The 14,208-nt window shown below is 39.1% G+C and overlaps 1 protein-coding gene across 16 annotated transcripts in view; it reads left to right on the forward strand.

Moving 5' to 3' along the window:
• The window catches only part of GRIP1 (glutamate receptor interacting protein 1), a 327,070-nt gene that overhangs the window by 245,283 nt on the left and 67,579 nt on the right, over positions 1–14,208 (forward strand). For all 16 annotated transcript variants that reach the window (XR_011736585.1, XR_011736587.1, XM_071802423.1 and 13 more), the window contains 4 exons: positions 297–442; positions 3,519–3,602; positions 4,431–4,506; positions 5,867–6,012. Coding sequence is in view for 14 of the 16 variants with exons in the window: in XM_071802423.1 (XP_071658524.1) it covers positions 297–442; positions 3,519–3,602; positions 4,431–4,506; positions 5,867–6,012 (452 nt within the window). In the remaining 2 variants the exon portion in view is untranslated. The remainder of the gene's footprint in view (positions 1–296; positions 443–3,518; positions 3,603–4,430; positions 4,507–5,866; positions 6,013–14,208) is intronic.

A 14,208-nucleotide genomic window follows, 5' to 3' on the forward strand; every position in this document is an offset into this window, starting at 1 on the left:
AGAGACATGAATAAGATGTTTGCCCAGATCCTGTGCCCAAACCAGTCAAATCATCCAACTCCTTTATTGTACAGCTGGTTTTGTATCAGAAATTAATAATGCAGCAATGTTATTTTTAACAAATTAGACTAGATTACGATCTTAAAATGCCACTTTTTATTTCAAAGATCAACTTGTTTTAATCTAGAGGAATGGAAAAATATTTCTTACCAGCACTATACAGTAATTTGAAGGATTTAGTTAGTCTTGGCCAGCAGATCTGTCTTTAACGAAAGGAATATGTATTTTTTTCCTAGGAGTGACCAGCTGGATGTAGGTGACTACATAAAATCTGTGAATGGAATCAACCTGACCAAATTTCGTCATGATGAGATCATCAGCCTGCTCAAGAACGTTGGTGAGAGGGTTGTTTTAGAAGTGGAGTATGAGCTGCCTCCAGTCGGTAAGTAATAGAGCAACCTGAAACCCATGCAGAATGGTAAATGTGTTGTCAGCGGTGAGGTGGGTAAGCTTGGTGATCCGCATTTTGGGTGGTGGTTGGGTTTTGTTTTGTTTTGTTTTGTTTTGTTTTCCTCTGGCTTATCATAGAATGTGGCAGCAGTATGAAAGAACTGGCAGATGCTCTCAGAGATGCTCAGGTGTTTTAGGAGTATAAATCCAGCCAAGAGCAGAGCAGAGTTGTCAACCTCCTCTATTTTTTCATTTGTCTGTTTACAGTTTTAGAATACTGGGAGTTAGATTACATAGATTCCAGGACAAGAGAATCCTTCATGTAGGACCTTCATAGTAGGACCTTCTGAGATAAGACCAATGAATATCTACTAGTTCTGCCACTCCCTTTCCTTGCCTTCCCCTCCCACTCTCCCAGATAAACAGTTTACTTTAAGACTTTTCTATCTTTTCTTACATCACTTTTAGGCAACATCTCCTTTCTAGAGCAGATGACACAGTGGGGTAGGCTGTGGGAATACAGAAACCTGCAAGAATTGTGTGACTGAAACAAGGGCTTCTTGCTGTCTTCAAAATACAAATTTATGTTGACACTGAAGTCACAGTGCTACTGAATGTTTTCCTCACCTCGCCTTTCCTCTTTCTTTTTGTGCTTATGCCTGTGACTGTGTGTCTATAGGAAAAAATGTGTGGGAATTGAGGCTCTCAGATGTGAAGTGAAAGCCCGAGTAACGGTGAGGTGGAAACCTGGGACCTAAAGTGAAGGAGTGAGCAGCAAGTGGCTGCCTGGCACCAAGGGACCTGCACCAGCCACACCTTTGAAAGAGTGTGTGCTCCTCCGTGCTGCTTACTGGAGGGGAAAAGATGTGGTTTGCTGGTGTTTGGGCAGAAAAACCTGCAGAGCCAACTAGAAAGCTCTTGATTCCTTAAATAAAAACTTTCATTGCAATAGAAGCGAAAAAATCCATCACTCTCTTCGGTGCCCAGAAGAGGATGAACTCCCTATTGCTTTCTAGCAACTAGGGAGTTAGTCTAATCACATATTCGGTTGCTTTTGTGACCTCCTCACAACCACCTCAATACGTTCTGAATGTTCTCTGTTGATTAGTGTTCACTTGTGGTAAGAGAACTTCATGTTCACAAATGCGGTATTTCAGTTAATGAAGTCAGTGAGTTCAGAGTTATTTTGCTGGAGATGTAGGTGTTTCATGAGCATTAGTTGTTTTGCACTTATTCAAATTATTATTTGTTTGGCACTTAATTTGCACTTCTGTTTCACCCACTTTTGGAATATGTGCCACTCTTGTTCATATGTCAAATTATAGTAGCAATCATAACTTTTTCTTTTAGTCCTTGGCATTCCTGACCCCTTCATAGAAGCATAGCTAATAAAATTGGAGATAATTAGCAGTCTGGTTGTTCCAATTAACTTCTAGTGAACAAGCTGGACACAGTGCCTTCACTATACACATAAGTTTTCCAGTAGGTCCTGTGGTGAAGTCCTGGCACCTCCTTCCCTGCCCCCATAATGAAATGCGACTGTTGTTCTCACAGTTGCCCCCTCAGAGAGACCCCTATAATGGTTTTGGAGTAGGGAAATGTCAGTACTTTAATAATGATGGATTAAATCTGGCTGAGCACTAGTAATCCCACTCTCCCTCGTGCTTCCTTCCCTCCCTGGCAGTGCTCACAGCGGGAGCGTCCAGCTGCTGTTTTCAGCATGAGCCACCTCAGCCTTTCAAATGAGAGTTTTGGTAGGAATGAAGGCAAGAGTTGTCTTCTCTTTCCCGTAACTCTATCCTTCTCAGGCAGCAAAACATTTCTAGATGAAAAGGAACCAACCACATGGACTTCAGTAACACAGTCCTGACGTTCAAGCTGTAGCAGGAATTATTGCCATGTAAACTAATGCTTTGGAGGATGATCTTTCACCTGTTTTCCTAAGGAAATTACACTTACATGATTTCACTGGGTTGTTCTGGTTCCCTGCAGTAACTTTTTTAACAGGGAATTGAAAAAACAAACCAGAAAGTACATTACAGCATGTTTCATGGAGGGCTTTTTGTTGTGGTTTTTTTTTTCCCCTGTTTTGGTTTGGTGTGGTGGGTTTTTTTTGTTGTTGTTTGTTTGTTTGTTTTGTGGTTTTTGTTCGTTTGGTTTGGTTTGGGGTCTTTTTGGGTGTTTTGTTTTTTAATCTTTATGTTTGTTGTGCTGTTTTCAGTATCTTACTGGAAGCTGAGAAGTGTGTGCACTCGTAATTTTGCCCGGTGTCCTTTTCCCATTGGAAAAGGGAGTTCTTACACCCTGCCGAAGTTTTGTCCTGTCAATGCTAAGAGTAAACTGGCTGTTGGTCTCCTAACAACAGTAGTTTCAATTTCTGTAAAGTGGATTATCACACCCAGATGCATTGGTTTGTTCATTGGGTTTCTCACCTCCAAACCCAGCTGTGCACCACTCCTCTAGGGCTTACAGAGAAAATACTGACCTGACTAGAAATCAAAGACTTTTTTACTCGCCAATGATGAGGAGGCATGTTACATTTTGAAAAAGGAAAAAATATATTATTATACAAAATACTTTTTTCATCTTAATCTAGCAATCTGAGATTAGAGAGACACCCTAAAAATCTCGACTGTCTTGACTTTAAGCAACACAAATAAGTGGGTTTGTGACTGAACAACCAACTCCATAGGTAGCTTTAAGAATTTGATGTGTCATTTTTGTGTCATACAGTGTATTTCTATCTTTTCCAGCTCTCTTCTGTAGCTGTAAGAAAAGCAAAATTATACCACAATTTAACAGTAGGGCTCAAATTCCTCTTTTGTTTGATGCATCTAAGGCTCTTTTTCCAAACCATTGGCAATCTGCAAAATATCTGGCCCAAAATTTTCTCAAAAAGAGGATGAGTCTTATTTAATTACAGGTCTTTAATCTTAGTGTTCTGTAATGGAGTCTTTCCAGTTGTATGACCAGAAACATAATAGCTATCTTAAATTGGAAAATATGCAAATCTGTGTGTATAATTAGATAAATAATATTAATTAAGTTTTGTAATTCTTTTCTTTTAGCTGTCCAAGGATCAGGTCTCATCTTTAGAACTGTGGAAGTTACTTTACATAAAGAAGGGAACACTTTTGGATTTGTAATAAGAGGTGAGTAATCATTAAATGCAAACTGTCTGTATTTTCTAAATGAGAAAAAAGTGATGAGGTTTTATGGCACTAAGAAATCATTTGAAGATTTATGACTTACATTTTGTATAAACCTCTGTGACTTATATATTATTTTTTCCATACATTAATGTGCTGCTTTTATGAACTGCTCTAATTTTTGTTTATGGAATAACAATAATTAATCAGCTATGCCAAGAACATGACAAACTTCATTTCACATAAGACCAGGTTCTGTTACCACTGAAATCAGCAAGAAGATTGTAGGTCTTAAAAAAGATTCACATACAGTATTTGTGTAAGTATGAAATCTCATTAAACATGCTGATCATCTGAATTGTACAACAGAAGTATTATCACTGACTTAGAGAACAGAAGAAAACATGCAGCGGTTAACTAATATACCCCAATAATGAATTATTAATTTCTTCAGGGAAAGCTGCTGTGTTTTGGGTTTTTTTATTTGATATATAAATTCCTTTGTGGCCACTCGTTATTCTGAGTATATCTGAAGTATGTTGGTTTTTTCACATTGAGATGAGATTTGCAGAGTAGAGGTTCTAAGAAAATAATATACATTTATTAAGAATCACTCTGTAGAAATATAATAAATGTAGAAGTCTCATCTATACCATACTGTAGGTTGATTTTATTTAAAGTAAAAATTAGTGGATGTTTACATTAATGGCCTGGTACTTTTTTTATCTTTTTAGTCCATCTGTAAGTGTGCAGACTGCAAGATTTAGACTTCCATCTTGGAAATGAAAGAATAAAATGAAGTTGTGTTTTCTCTCACTTTTCCTTTTCTAGGTGGAGCACACGATGACAGAAATAAATCTCGTCCTGTTGTAATAACATGTGTTAGACCTGGAGGGCCTGCTGACAGGTACAATTCATCATTCTCTGGAGTGCATGTGAAAGAGAAATGGCGAAAGGTGAATTATTTGGGACAGAAGTTAGGATTTGGCGTGAAGTAGATATATTCAAACCTGTTCCTTTGAAATTCATGGTTTATGCATTTATTATTAATAATAATAATAACAATAATAGGCAACCACAGAGGCTCAGCACATCATGGGGCATGTGAACTTTAATTTAGTATGTTGCGTGTTTCAAGACCTTGCCATTAAACAGTTCCAAAAATCAACTTAAAATAATTAGAATACATTAGAGCACATTTCTTTGCAGCCTTCAGGCAACTAGTGTAGCTCTTAATTATGCTTTTTATACTCTTAACACCACAATCTTTTTCTCTTGCACTTCAGAAAAATACTGTCATGTGTTTGGGTGTTGTTGTATTATTATTTTAAGATGTTTGTACATAACTGGTGTGCATTCACAAGTAGCTTCTACCTTGACAGCTTCTGAGTACAGATTTATGTTTTGGCTCAATGAACATATTTGCATGTAATACTCTCTTGTATCTATATAAAGAAAGAATATTAACTTCATTTATATTTATTAATTATATTTTCAAAAATGGCATTTGTGTCCTTAAACCATTCAAGAAACTTAAGGGGCAATTTATTTAAAGCAGGCTGATTTTTCTGTAGCTTATATTGTTGTTTTTGACCTTGGAAACATGAATTCAAAAGCTAACATTTCAAGAGAGCTTTTGTTTTTTGTCTTGACCTTTTTTCCCACCCTCATCTTCCTTGCTGCCTTGTTTTTCTCCTCAGTTCTTGAGCTGACAACATTAGTATTTAATTTTCTATTATAACTCTGAGTACGTTATGAGATACGCCTGGGAGGCAGTGTACATTTATAGCCAAATTATTTTTAGGTACGAAGAAAAATGGAATTACCTGAGTAAAGTATATTTTTGAAGAAAATCTTTAAATGGACATTTATATTTTGCAATCTGTCTCTTCACCCATGTGTTTGCACCTCGTATTTTTAAGAAAATATCATGGGAGGAGGTGTTTATGTATGTATGAAAGAGGAGTTGTGTGGACAAGGCAGAAAGCGTATGTTGAAGCAGAAGCTATACTTAGTTGCAATTTAACATGACTTGATTATTTAGCTATGTGTTAAGCTGTTTTCCAGTCACTGAATTTCCAATTAAAGCCATTTCCTTTCCTCTGCGCCCTCTGAACATTCTCACTGTCAAAGTAAACATTAAGTGTTAAGGCAAGAAGGATAGGTGTCAGAGAGGGTGTGAGAGAATTGCTTTGCATAAAAATGGCATTATCTCCAAATCAATTTATCTTACATTAATAGAGATCATTCCTTTAATCTCCCTTCAGAGAGGGCACGATCAAACCCGGGGACAGGCTGCTGAGTGTTGATGGGATCCGACTGCTGGGAACAACACACGCTGAAGCCATGAGCATTCTCAAACAATGTGGACAGGAGGCGACTCTGCTGGTGGAATACGATGTCTCGGTGATGGGTAGGTTGAGAAGCAGGGGCTTCAGTTCTGGGAACCGCCTGTGATGTTTTGCTGCCTGTTCTTGATGAGCTATTTCAGAAGTGATCGTGACCTGTTACGCTCCTACTAGCACTGCTATTCCCTTCCGCACCGTGTCATTAATCTTGGGTTCATAAGGAGGTGAGCGGTATTTTACTGTAATTTAGCATTCTGACATTTCATGGTTTGTAGAGTGAAACCATAGTGTGGATTCTAGCAAAGTAACTTTTCCAGTGACTAGCTTGTAGTAAAGGTTAATGAAGTGTAAGCATTTCTCTGTCACTTGAAAGAGGGGTTTACTCGCTCTTACAAGAATTCTTTTGCCTTTTGCCAGTGCTGCTAGGTGGCCAAGACATTATTAAAAACTCACAAAACTGACACATAGAAAACAATGGGGAAGAGAAAATTTGTTAAGAAATGCAGAGGTGGCAAATTATGCTTTGAAAAATGAGCTTACACTTTATACAAACTTCAATTGAACTCACTGAAGGGAGGTTTTTTGGGAAGTCAAGGAGAGCAGCTAATTTTTCATAACATATTTCGAATTGAGTTATTTCCATTTGTTTTGGAAGGTGTCATCTCCCCTCCATTTTTTGCAAGATACAGAAAATTCATGGCAGCAAGAAATAGCAATACTCACCAGTCAGACTGAAATATTTCTTTTCTGTTTGGGGATCTTTCTCTTCTTTTCCTCCTTAGTTCTACAGTCAGATTTCTAGCCTGGCAGTAAAGCAGCCCCATAGGAATTTGTGAAATAGCACTGTCAAACTTCAAAGCCTTGGGAAAGATTAATACTTAGAAGAATAATGTTAGATATTTGTTTGTTCTGGAACAGCCCTCGTAGTTCTTCTCTGAGACACAGATTTTTACTTTTTTTTATTATAATATATATCTTTGTTTACTTAACTGTCAAAAATGGAGTGGCAGGTTTGTGTGGCATCTGGCAGGCCTGCTGGACATTCATGCAAGGTCCACATCCAGAAAGGTGGAGACAGCTCAGCATCTGGGCAGGAACCTCCCATGTAGAAAATGGAAATGCGGGTGATCTTGCCACCTAAAAAGGGTTAGAATTTAGTTGTTCTAATTGGATGACCAAACCCTATCTATCAGCACAGCCAAACACAGATTCCTTATGCTCTACTTTGTCTAAGAGCAAGATCTCATTGAGAAAAAGAACCACTGGCTTTAGACAAAGTTCCAAGTGAAGCTTTCATTTCAGACAAAACTCCCATCCCCATTCTTCTGTGTAGCCCAGGGAGGGAATCAGCTGCAATTTCACTGAGAATCTTTCAGAAATCTTTGCAGGCTTGTGTGAGGACAAAACCACATGATGAGAAGCCTTGTTGTGCTCTAAATTGCAAGTTGTTCAAGGCAGGAACATTCTTTTCAGTGTTATCTGGGTAGAGCTCATTGCAGGAGGATACAGATTGTAGCTGGGAACTGCAGGGTCGTAACTGCACGGGCAGTACCTGCCTGTCTGTCTCCTCATGTCATTCTTTCTCTGAATAAACTCTGCTATCTCCCTTTTTTTTCTCAGTAACAAATCCAGATTTATTGTTCCTGCCTTCCTGGCAATGAATGTGTTATCCTGGGGAAACTTAAGAAGGTAGAAGAACCTCAGACTTGTGTAGTCAGAAGGAAAGAAGGAAAAACTAATTAGACACTGGGAAATGTATGGAATGGTGATCCTGCAGTGTCTGCAAGAAAAAAAAAATAAGGAGGGATCCCTCTTTCTAATACATTATGATTTTGTGAGATCTTATCTAGCCCTCAGTAGGTTTTGATTTTTTTCCAGCTTGCACATCCTGCATAGTTTTCTGGTTGTGGTGTGAAAAATTTTCGTTGGGAAGATTCTTTTGCATTTTGCAGTTATATTGCAATCATGGCACAAAGGCTGAAAATCACTCTTCCTAGGATCATTCAATAGCATCATAGAATCATCCTAATCCATTGATTCCTGTCCCAGGAAAACAATGCTGATTTTTATCTTCACTTCTGCTCAGGAGCCATGAAGTCTAAGTGGGTAGTAGCATGGAAGGGAGGATATGAGCCATGAAGGGAAATGTAAGAGTTACAGAAATGTTACTTTGTTCCCCGACTTCTGTGTTACCCACAAGACAAGCTATTTGTAATCCCACCTCAGGGTTGATGTGAATATGAAAATAGGCTAAAACCAGAGGTAGAGCATTGGGTAAGTTTGCTTATCAATAACTGATCCTTGACACTAGTTTAGTAGTTTAGCCGCCTGAGAGGGGGCAACATACAAAAGTTATTTAGAAGTCTGGTGCATTCTATAGGGTCCTCTCCCGGTATAAACTAGAATACTCCTAGAGATATAATTGTACCAGTACTTTCTTTAATATCTTCTCTTCTGTTAGCAGATGATTATATCCTGTAAAGTGGCGGTCCATGTGGCCAGAACTGGAAAGAGCCATAAAATATATTCTGATAGCATGAAATTGGAACTTAATTTGAAAAGGTTACACTGGATGAAGAAAATAATCCTGAACTATTTTTCAGTTACTGTCTGTAGTGTGTAACTGACTTTTGGTACTCGTGCAAGCATAAGCTGTTTCAAAGGTGCTATATTTCTCAGACTTTAGTTCCTTCACCTGAAATCTTCAAGAGGTCATTTGAGAAGCTTGTACATTTTATTGGTTCTGGAACCTACACAAACTGAAGTAAAAAACAGCACCAGGGGTTCTGTGCAGGGTGATCAAGTGTGTATGTGACACAGGACATGTGGCTCGTCCCACTGACCTCTCTGGGGTTACACTTGTGCTTTTGCATAAATATATGTCCTGAAGTATCCTGCTTAGCTGGGTCCTGGGAAATAAACTTGTCAGTTCAGCTTTTTGAAAGAGATGTTGTTAGCTTGTTGGGTCTTTTGTTTGTTTTTTTCCTGCTGAAAATGTTTCCAGGTTGGTGTGTGGAGTGTACTGCTGTATAGTTTCAAAGAAAATTTGAAATAGTAGCAGTTTGGAAATACTAAAATAATCCCTGAAGAAAATAGGAAAACCTAATTTCTGAGAAAATATTTTATAACCTGGTAAAAGTTGCATTTGAGATTGTGGAGGTAACGGTCTTCCAAATGTTATTCTATTTCCAAGACACCTCCTCTATCATGGAGCAATGTGTTTGCTTATGCTACTTGTTGATTTTAATTGCTTTTTTTTTAATTTTGTGAGACTTTAATAATGGTGCACTTCAGTGTTTGCAGAGGAGATGCATATGGTGACTTGTCCTACACAACACTGTGTGGAAGTAACATAAACATTGTGAGCTTTGTCACTGGTCTTTCTAATCCTTACACGTGAAGTATTCAACCTTTATGATCTTGTGGATCACATATTTTCATCCCGTAGTGGGAGAGGTCTGAGTATGGCAGCTCCATGTGTGCCATATGACTAAACCTGTGTCCCTCATGATGTGCAAGGGAAGGAGCAGAGGCGGGGTGGTAGCTGGCAGTGACTTGTTGACACCGCCAAGACAATGTTGCAGCCTGAATCTTTTCCTGTGGCAACCAAACAGCAAGTATCAATTCCAAGCTATAAACTTAGGTTGGGAAGGCTAAAGTTCTCACTGTTTGGCAGAGGTTATGGGCTGGGTGAAGTGCCCCAACAAGCTGCTCACAGCTTAAACCCCATAGGTCAGGCATCCACAGGGTGAGAATGAGAATTAGAATGCAACACTAATAACAAGCTGCAAGCAGAGATTTACGCTGCCTCTATCTAGAACAAGAAATAAAAGTTTATCACTACATTTATTTGGAAGCAGAGCAGATGCACTTTCCCTTCAGGTTTTCCAAAATCTGCCATGATGCTACTGGAGTCTCTGTAATTTGGGTTGCACCTGCTTGGGCACTCTTCCATATTTGCTCTGAAGGGGAGCATACTGAACAGTTCAAAGGTAACAACTGCTTCAAGTTTAAATTCTGGCCCGTAACATTTTTATGTAACTCTAGCTCATAAATTGCTGCTGTTGGGCTTTTGAGAAATCTTTTTATATCTTGGATATTGTTGCTGGGGTTGAATCAAGGATACTGTCGTTAAACAAAACTATCAGCTATTGCCAGAACTTTGGCACAAAAGTAAGCTTTTGTTAGCTATTTGCACCTGAGAGACACAACATACTTCTCTCTCATCTCTTCACTGGGAGTTTCTTTGTTCAAATCACTCTGTGGTCTTCAGGAATGAAGGAACATATTGCACATTCAAATTCCATATGTTTCTCTGGCTTCTTTAACAGTTCTGGCACTTATTTGAGCCAGAATATATTTGCTGGAATGTGGCATCCTGTAATTTTTCTCTGCAAAATAGATATGGCTAGCTTGTTTTTTAGTCCCCAACTACCAGAGTCACCCTGACATAGAACCAGTCAACTTTAGCTAGAGCAACACCCTCAGTTTTTTGAACTCGACATTTACCACAGATACAGCTTTCTAGAAAGGGAATTATTCATGCAATCGTTTGCTAGTAAATCTGACAGCGGTTTAACAAGCGCTGTCCAAGCCTTTTGCCTCTTTAAGCTCACCATTAAAAAGAAAAAAAGGCAGTAACAGTTTTACGATAGTGAGTGCATGTAAAGAGATCTGCCTCACCCTTCAGTAATTCCGTCTGACAGAAAGAACACTGGGGAGAGAAAGCTTGCATAGTTTAAACATCAGGTGAAGTAATCTGTGATCCAGTGTAGACTCAGATATTTGTGCAAGACAAGAAATATAGGAGAGAAAAGAACTTATGGGCTGCCCTTAAGTTTCATAAAGCAGTATCGCTCAAGCATATCCAGAGCTGTGGAGACCTTTAAGAGCTATCGAGTTTTACAAGACCAAGGGTCAGACTCAAGATCCTCATAAACCTTATAAATGTCACAAGACCTTCAAAGCTGAATCAAAGTCAGGAAACCTGTAGGATTCCACACTGCCTTTTTCTTGCTCTTTCTTTATAAACTTAAAATTAACATTTCCTTTGTCTCTTACAAGTCTTTGACAGACCAGATAGGTAGTCTACTCTAGCATTTGTCTGCAACTGCAGGTCTCCTGGCTGTCACAGAGCAACAGACTTAGATCCCTTGAAATTCTAAATGTGAACTAGTTACTTAAACCTTTAAAGAACACTACGTCTCTTATGTTGCTTCAGAGGCAGATTGAATGAAAATTCATGTGCAAAGCAAAGGTCACAATAGCTGTTTTAGTTGAAGTATTACTCTACTTCAAGTACTGCTACACAAACACGTACACAAATTATGCTAGAAGACAGTGTTGAAAGTCAAAAAGTTGAGTATGCCAGTTGGGAAATGTCAGGATTGAGGTTGTCTGCTCAGCCTCTGTCCAGCTAGGTGTGCATGTGAGACAGTCGCAAGACCCACAGGAGAGATAATAACCTTTTCATGCGGCTCTTCATTTTGAATTTTCTTCCTGCCTTTGCTATGTGACCACAGGCTTACCAAAGGCACTGCCCAGATCCTTGTCTCAATGCAAAGTTATTAACTTCCTGGTGTTTTTTTCCTGAGGGCCTAATCCTGCCACAGTTTGAGTGCTTCAGGCAATATGCAGATCTCAAGGAGAGAACCTCAGTCTCCCAAGGTCATTCCAAATGTACTGACTCTCTCTTTGGCAAGGGATGACACAGACATATCTCTCTCTAGCTGTTCAAGAAATATCCACTCACAGATGTGTCACTGGGTAAAATACGTGGGATTTTTTGTCACTCCTGGAGGCCAATGCACAATTCATGTCCATATTGGGCAAACTGCACAGATATTTACATGTACATGCAATGGCACGTTAGTCTCTCATCTTACTGTACAAGTTCCTTGTCTATAAATACCACCATTTGTGCTTTCTGCTGTCTGTGCCCAGCTGCCTGCATCAGGACATTTGGACAAACTGACAGTCAGGTGTGGTTGTGTACAATAAATAAGTTCTCTGTCTCCTGTGCTAGCTTGTTAGGATTTCGTTTAGCAAAACACAGATGTGTTGGGATGCAACTTATCTTTGGCACCAAAAGAGGCTTTTTCCTTCAGAGAAGCCTGAGTCTTGTGATGTTTTCTGCTGTCAGGTTTTCTGGCTTTCTGGACTGCTTTTTTACAATGCCAAGGGAGGGTTTATTCCTTTTAACCTTTCATCTCTCATGCTGCTATTAAATATGACATGCTGACTTCACTGAATCTCATCGTGAGCCTATAAGGGGACTGATACCTACCAGCCAGGCATCAGTTCATGCTTGCTTATTTGCTTTAATCCACTCTACTTACCTGGCTTAAAAGGAAGACAATACCTGTTTGACACCTCTTGAGATAAAGGGGTAGCATGGAAACCTAAAGTAAATAGGCATTATGGTTAAAAATAAAATCTGTCATTTTGGGCTGACAAATTTAAAACCCAGTTCTTGATCCATCAGTACTTTGTGTGATCAACACGTACTGCTGCTGACTACTGACAGTGAAACAAGAAAATGCTTGCAAATAGTGACCAATGCAGTTTAAATGTCCTTTTCAGCCTTTACAGAAATATGATCTGGTACTTCAGAGCAGCACTTGGGTGTCTCCTTCATGTTACCCGACCTCTTTTTTACAGTTCCCTCTTCACACCTCACATGCCTGTCACATTCACTGCCAGCTCCCTCAAAACCTAGAGTGCTTTGTCTTATGGTCAGGACACCTGTTTCGCTATGAGGACTGCTGAGTAGTGAAAGAGGTGTGGAATGGGGCCTTGTAAGAAAATAGTATTTCGTTATGTAATGGATGGTATCACTGTGTTGCATAAGCAACTGTCAATTTGTCATTTCCCAATATTTGTGTGAGATTACATCCTTAACAGTGTTGATGCATTTTTATGTACCATTACCTAGGTTTCACTGTGGGAAGAACTTTATATCTGACATTAAGTCTGTACCCAAATAGTTCCTGAGAAGAGTGAGAACCATTAAGCCCACCAGTCTGCTCCCTGTGGGCTGGGTTATCAGACCACCTGTCCAGCACAGTACATACATGCTTCCTGGGGACCAGAAAAGACTTGACAGACACATGTGACCAGTGGGTTTCAAACACATTTGCTGACAGTGGAGGACTGTAAACTTTTTAGTATCCCATGTTCCTTCCTGTCTGTTTCATGTAAGCATGATGCTTTTTTCCTGTTTGTTCTGATCCTGGTTCCTAGCTGTATTGTCTTTTTTCCCAGCAGCTGCTTGAATTTGCCTTTCCTTACTGACCTAGTTTGAGTTGTCTTTTCTAGAAGGTCCTAAATCCCCAACATGCTATTCCCTCCCCTTACAGCCCAGTTTTTACTTCTGCCAAGTAAGGTTTAGGTAATTAGGCTTAGATAATTTTCCAACACATTTTTCTCACGCTGCTGATTTCCATCCATAAAGACCTTTTGCAGTTTTCATGCTTGTCCTTCTTTAGCCCTTTCTCCTGTCCCTGTCTCTTAGCAAACCATTCCCAAGTTTCATGTACTGCAGCCTCTTTTCAGATCAGTCACCTTCTCACTTCAGCTCCTTCCCCAAGTTCCTCCACTTCTTGCCCAAGAAGGTCCTGCTCTGCCCTCCTGGCCCTTCTCTTGATTCTCTGTGCAAGATCTGACAGATATTAAAGTCACATAGAGAACATAAATTCTTAGTGTAAAGCCTACAGAATTTTTTGTGTGGGGTCAAAACAGTATGGTTTTGCCTAATGGTGCTCTCAGACACAGCTGACCTGTTTCAGCTGAAATAACTAAGGAAGGAAAACAAATACAGCCCAAGAGAGGTAACCATCATAAAAAAAAAATCACACCAAGTGTTTGAACTGTGGCCAAGTTGTAAATTGTAAGCAATTAAAATCAAGATGTTTTAATAAGAAAAGTCTATGATTTCCAAGTATAGTTTGCCCTGCAGATTTTTTTTTTTACTTTATTTTCTCTGCCTAGTTATTATTTGTTGTTACATTCTGATAGCCATGTTGCTAGTAGATGATTACAGAATAGAGGAGTTGTCATGTATTACAAGGATTTAATAAATCTTACAGATATTTCTTTCTTTACAAACTTCTTGATCATCCCTAAAGAGAAATAAGTGGAGTTTAGCTGAACCGTATGAGTTACAAATTACTCTTCCAGGTCCAATTAACATTTCTCTCTAGTGCCTTTGAAACCATGGCCTCATTAAAAGCAGCTTAATAAATATTGCTTTTTATATGAGA

This window comes from Patagioenas fasciata, chromosome 1 (assembly GCF_037038585.1).
Source record: "Patagioenas fasciata isolate bPatFas1 chromosome 1, bPatFas1.hap1, whole genome shotgun sequence".
NCBI lineage: Eukaryota > Metazoa > Chordata > Aves > Columbiformes > Columbidae > Patagioenas > Patagioenas fasciata.